We start from the raw sequence: 6,000 nt of genomic DNA, 5'->3' as shown, positions 1-6,000 counted from the left end.
AGCAGGGTTAGAGTCCCTGCAACCTGCCCTTGAGAGAGTGATGTGTGAAGCTCTAAAGGTGAAGTCAAAGCTGGAACAGAGACCCCAAGAGTTAAGAGATGTAGTAACATAGACAGTCTGCAAAAGAAAGCTGCAGGAATCAAAGAGAGACAAACCAAGAGAGAGGCCATGTAGGCTGCAACCAGCAAGACCATAGGGGCAGAGCTACTCAAGTCCTTTGTAGAGAACTTCTAAATGCCATGTACCCCATATGCTGACTGTTGAGCAATAGGATTTGCTTGCCCAGCTAAATTTTGGTCTTGCTTTGATTCCATTCCTTCTTTCTATGCCTCTCCCTTTTGCAATGAAAATATTTACTCTGTGTCATTGTACATTAGATATATGTAAACTGCTTTTGATTTTTACTGTCATAGCTAAGTCTGTGCCTTGAGTCTCATATGAGATTTTGGACTTGGATTTTTGGGCAATGCTAAAACTGTTAAAATTAGGGGACTCTTGGAAATGGATTAAATGTATTTCACATTGTGAGACAGGCATGAGATTTTGGGGCCCAGGGCCAGAATGTTATGGTTTAGATGTCAGGTGTCTCCAAAAGCTCATGTGTGAGACAATACAAGACGGTTGAAGTGAAATGATTAGATTGTGAGTACTACACCTGAACAGTGAATTAATGTAATATGGATTAACTGGGTGGCAACTGTAGATAGGTAGGGTATGGCTGGAGGAGGCACACTGGGGGTGTGCCTTTGGGGTATAAATTTTGTCCCTGGTAAACAGAGTGCTCTCTGCTTCCTGATTGCCATGTGTTCAACTGCTTTCCTCTACCACATCCTCTGCCATCATGTTATGCCTCACTTCAGACACACAGGGAGTCTGCGGACTGAACTGAAACTGTGAGTCAAAATAAACTAAGTTGTTCTCTTTAGATCTTTTGGTCACAGTAATGCAAAGTTGATGTAAAACAGGTAGTAAGCTCAATGATGTAAATTCCGGTTGAACAATGTCTATCTATAAATTGAACACCTAAATCTTTAGCCATGGTGGAAGGCAATTGCTAATTCTACTGAAATGTTGACACAGAAGCCAGGAATTCCACAAAAAGTAATTTTGTTTTATAGCATCCAAGCTTCGGATGCAGTGAAATGATGTCATTCTGTCATCATTCTGCCCTTAGCCATTCTGACTCATTTACTGCATCAGTGATCACACTGAATTGACATAATTCAAGTCAAAAATCTCTCCATATCATCTTGGGACTCCTGAATCATTTATTTTTGTTGTGTAACTATTCCCTTATTATTCAATTTTGTTAATGCACACAATGTTCTTTTAAAATAATAGGAGCTCTATTTACAGGAGAAACACTGAGAAGCAATTCAACACAGTGCTTAAGAGCTCATACTAAAGGTGCCATGCTGCCTACATCTGAGTATCAGCTCTGACACTTAACTTTTTTGTGTGTGCCTCAGTTTTCTATTAGTAAAATGGGAATAATAACAGCACTGCATAGGACTGTAGTGGGAATGAAATTAATTCACATAAAGTGCTTAGAATCATGTCCAGGATATTCAATATCCTCAATAATTTGTTATTCATTGTTATTTAGCTCTTATTTTAAATTAAGAATTGACTTGCATGTAATTTGAATCTAAATAGTGAATACAGTATCAGGATACTTGACAGTGCTTGAGGAAATTTTTGAGAGCTAAACAAGCACTAACATATAATGGAGATCCAAGACAGTTTTTCAAGTTCAAAGCAGAGAAACAAGATATTGGATTCTGGTTGTCACTGTACCACCAACCAGCTGTGTGACTCAAGACCTTCCTGCCTTTGTCTGCATCACAAAGGAATTTGCTCACATTCTCTGAAGTCCCTCCTGGTCTTTTATCAGTCCATAAGTCCTTGAATTCAATTTATTTGTTATTGCTTCTGTCAACTAAGTAGTACTATTTACACATATCTGAACATAATATAAATATGAGTGACTTAACAGATTTCCTTAGTGAACACTCTAATGAGAGTTCCACTAAATAAGGCTTAAGAGAAGTTCCAGCACTTTCCCAGGAACTTTATAATACTGTGGTAGTAGGATATAGCCTTTCTTGGTATTGAACATAGGTGGGACTCCTGGTCTATGACTCTTATGAGTTATAATCCTGATAGTCTTATCTTAATATGATATTCTGAAAATAGCCTTTTCGGAAAAAAAAAATTAGTAGTACATCATTTAAATAAGACTTTAAATACTGACTTGATATATAAGATCATCTGAACTTTTGAAAAATCTGTTTCATCTGAGATGAACAAAATAAAACTCATGAAAAATAACAAATTTGTGTTTTACATACTGATTTATTTTAAAGCATAATACATAAGTACATATATATGTGTATATATGTATCACAAAGTAGCTGATAAAAAATAGTTTGAAATACAATTTTAAGCTTCAAATAAAGCCTCTATGGAGGATAAATACACATCCTATTAGCCATAAAAGTATAGTTTCAAAGGCAGACTTTAGACCACTTAAGTCAAACAATGGCTAATGCTTAAGGACTTAAAAATGCACATTTATGAAAATTTCGAGAAAATCCATCAAAATGTTTGGAAAATATATAAACATTAATCATATAATGCAGTATACTTAGAAATGCTTAGCTCACATTTCATAATACTATCTTACAAAATTATTATTATAAAGTGTTCATTATATATTCTGGTATAAACTCTGATATGATACCTTCACTAGGTCTGTATAATATATATTATATTACAGATATATATATACATACCACTTTTTCCCCCTGTGTAATGTCTCTTCATAAAAATATACTTGGGCTAAGAACAATCAGAGCATAGCAAAATGCTGCTTTAATTGTTTAATTAAATGTTGTGTATCCACATGATCAGGAAATGCTGCTTCAGACTTCTGAGCAGCAACGTAACTTCTCTGTAGATCTCCAATCTGTAAGAAATGCCAGGAAAAGAGCAGAATGAGACCAGAAAAAATGAATACAGAAGTGAAAAAAATAAAGACCTACATCTGCATGCTGTAGGAATTCAAAGGGTCCCTAGAGGTAAATTACTCAAATATGCCACTTAAATTTTAGAACTCTCTCACCTGGATTATAATTCCATTTTGAGAAATTTGAGAAAGATAAAATAACCAATTATATAAATAATTTATACTCCATTACAGCTATCTAGTTATGAACTCAGAAACCTTTGTTTCTTTCCCTGTTATTGATAGTACTAAAACATAAAATGACATTTTGTATGCCTAAACAACCTGTTTTATACAGCTGAGGAAAACTATTTATAATGTACCATAAATATACATTTTGATTAGGGTATTATCTTTTAAACAGGAAATTCGAGAAAAAATTCTTATATTTAAGGCATAATAATATGCTGAGAGGCTTTAAACAGTGCTAACAAATAGTACTGGGAAGATGTGTGGTTTTTAAAGTTTACAAAGAAGAAAAAAGTTCATTGAAAATGAATTGTGTTAAAGTCCAGCCTAAAGAAAAACACAAAAATATCCTACCTGAATGTCTCAATTTATCTTGATCCATGTATCCACCTCTAAAAAGACAGCTTTTGGGTATATGCACACAAAAAATCTAGATAGTTCAACTCTGGTGGTTTTGGGGTAAAATAAATATGTATTAAAAATGAATTGTTTTGGCAGGGCACAGTGGCACAGGCCTGTAATTCCAGAGGTATGGGAGGCTGAGGTAGGAGGATTATGAGTTCAAAGCCAGCCTCAGCAAAAGCAAGGTGCTAAGCCACACAGTAAGACCCTGTCTCTAAATAAAATACAAAATATGGCTGGGAATGTGGTTCAGTGGTCAAATGTCCCTAAGTTCAATCCCAGGTACCCCTCCCCTTGCAAAAAAAAGAACTGTTTCATTTTAAAAATCATAACATTTCTTTTTAACATACTATTTTCTTGTGTGGAAATGTTGTCTTCTGCTTAAAGAAATACCTTGTTTTGAGATATAAATTGTCAAAACGTGCTGATCTTCCTGAAAGCAAGTCATCAAGTCTTCTCTGTGGTTTAACTAAGTGGCAGCCCTGGAGCTGGGTGTGAATCTGGAACCAGCCAGCTCATGTGACTGCGGGAGGGCAGTTCTTAACCTCCATGAGCCTCGGTTTGCATTAGAACATAAGCTTCACGGGGTAGAGAGAGGTTTTTGCCTGTTTAACTCATTACTATATCCTTCATTTCAATGACAGGGCCTGATACACAGCACAGGCTTAATAAGTGAAATATCGGTCGTATGAAAAAATGAGTAAGGATACCACAGAGGGGACTGGCAGAGAATCTGAGAAGGTATGTAAAGCACCTTGAACAGCGGCTGGTACTTATCAATCACAAAATATCATAATTCATGAATAATAGCTTATTCTATTTTCAAAACAGGAATGAGTACGTATGGCTTCATATTCATATTATAAAAAACAACATTTTTTATGGCTTTTGTTAATAAAGACTCGTATTTACATCACAAACATTTTTAGCCATTTCCTCATTCTCAAGACAGACTCACCTTCCATGTTAAAGGGAAGTATCCAAGGAACGGTTACAAGATACCTTTTTTTTTGTTTTCTTCTTATTAAAAATGGCACATGATTTCTTTCAGCTTTTGGATATTCACTGACTCTGACTTGCAACAAGCTGTATTTCCCCCATATTGTCCATAATTAGTATCCCTAATTTCACTAACATTCCTAATTTTACAGCAATCATGGCAAGAGACTTGGTGGCAATATGGTTTACAAATAATATAAAGGAATTTATTGCTGTAAAAGCCTACTACAAATCCTTCCCAAACCAAGAATTAATGAGTATTTCTTCAATGATTAAATATTAAGTTTTAAAGCATAAAAGATTTCTTCTGCAATTTAAATTTAGTCAATATCCAAAGATAAATTAAAGCTTATTAAGTGAAGATGTTTGTGTATATAAAAAGAACTTAAAAACTTCATTTCTTCCAACTGAAAAATCAATCTTCTGTTCAGGAACATAAGGTTATAATTTTCTTATTTATCTTAATTTTTTTAAACCCAAAGACAAGAAACATATCAGATAGTAAACTAATAAAGAGAATACCTTATCAGATACAGTTGCAAAATTAAAATGTGGTTCATACATATGGGGTGCTAAAGACGATGCAGTTTGCAAAAGTGCCCTTGCCTGTGGAAAAAAAAAGAAATGAGAACCAAAGGCATATAAGCACATAGCAGTTCTATATCTGGGAGTTCTATTGGTAAAAGAAATCTTTACCTACGATGGGATCTTAATAAACATGGTGCTGGATAAATACAGATGACATTCCTCATGAAATACAAGGACTTTTACTGAAATATAATTAACTACTGATATCATACTCAAATTATGGTAACAGTAAAGATTTCAAGAGAGAAAATACAAGAATTGAAAATTTACAGCAGCTTTAAAGTTATTTGAGAACCACTGTCTGTAACATTTATATTTCAGTTTGACATACAACTTAAAATGTAATCTCAATGCTTTAAATTTAGTCAATATCCAAAGTTTTTTTTGGTGGTAACTGATTTAACAGGCTCCAAGTATCTGTACCCTAAGGCAATAACAACAAAAAAAAAGACCAAAAATTATAATAAATTTCAAAGCCCACAGCTCTGAGCTGGATGACAGTGAGTGAGCATTTATTGTGCTGCTACCAAGTTTTCTAGCAATGGAAAATGATAAGCTTTCTGTTCTCTAAAGTATGCAGAACACAAGATTCACATTACTTTTTGTCCCTTACAGAATCATGTATTGCAGAGACCACGTGAGGAGTGGCACACGATGCTCATACATGCATCATTAAGACACAAACCAATTAGCAACACTCCAACTTGTAGCTAAACTCAAAACCCATTTCCATGATCTGGTGACAAATTCGTGTATTTTTTTAAAAAATGGAAAATAAGAGGATATCAGTTCATATAGGATGCTGGATGTTAATA

General features: G+C 34.5%; 1 protein-coding gene across 1 annotated transcript in view; it reads right to left on the bottom strand.

Moving 5' to 3' along the window:
• Positions 1-2,343: 2,343 nt before the first annotated feature.
• The window catches only part of Ttc8 (tetratricopeptide repeat domain 8), a 54,150-nt gene continuing 50,493 nt past the window's right edge, over positions 2,344-6,000 (bottom strand). The window contains exons 13-14 of the mRNA XM_047540106.1: positions 5,120-5,203; positions 2,344-2,968 (exon numbers count right to left, since the gene is read on the bottom strand). Coding sequence (XP_047396062.1) covers positions 2,852-2,968; positions 5,120-5,203 — 201 coding nt within the window. The 3' untranslated portion in view covers positions 2,344-2,851. The remainder of the gene's footprint in view (positions 2,969-5,119; positions 5,204-6,000) is intronic.

The sequence above is a fragment of the Sciurus carolinensis genome, chromosome 2, assembly GCF_902686445.1.
Source record: "Sciurus carolinensis chromosome 2, mSciCar1.2, whole genome shotgun sequence".
Taxonomy (NCBI): domain Eukaryota; kingdom Metazoa; phylum Chordata; class Mammalia; order Rodentia; family Sciuridae; genus Sciurus; species Sciurus carolinensis.
The sequence above is the reverse complement of the archived record's forward strand: the minus strand, read 5'-3'. Positions and strand labels throughout refer to the sequence as shown.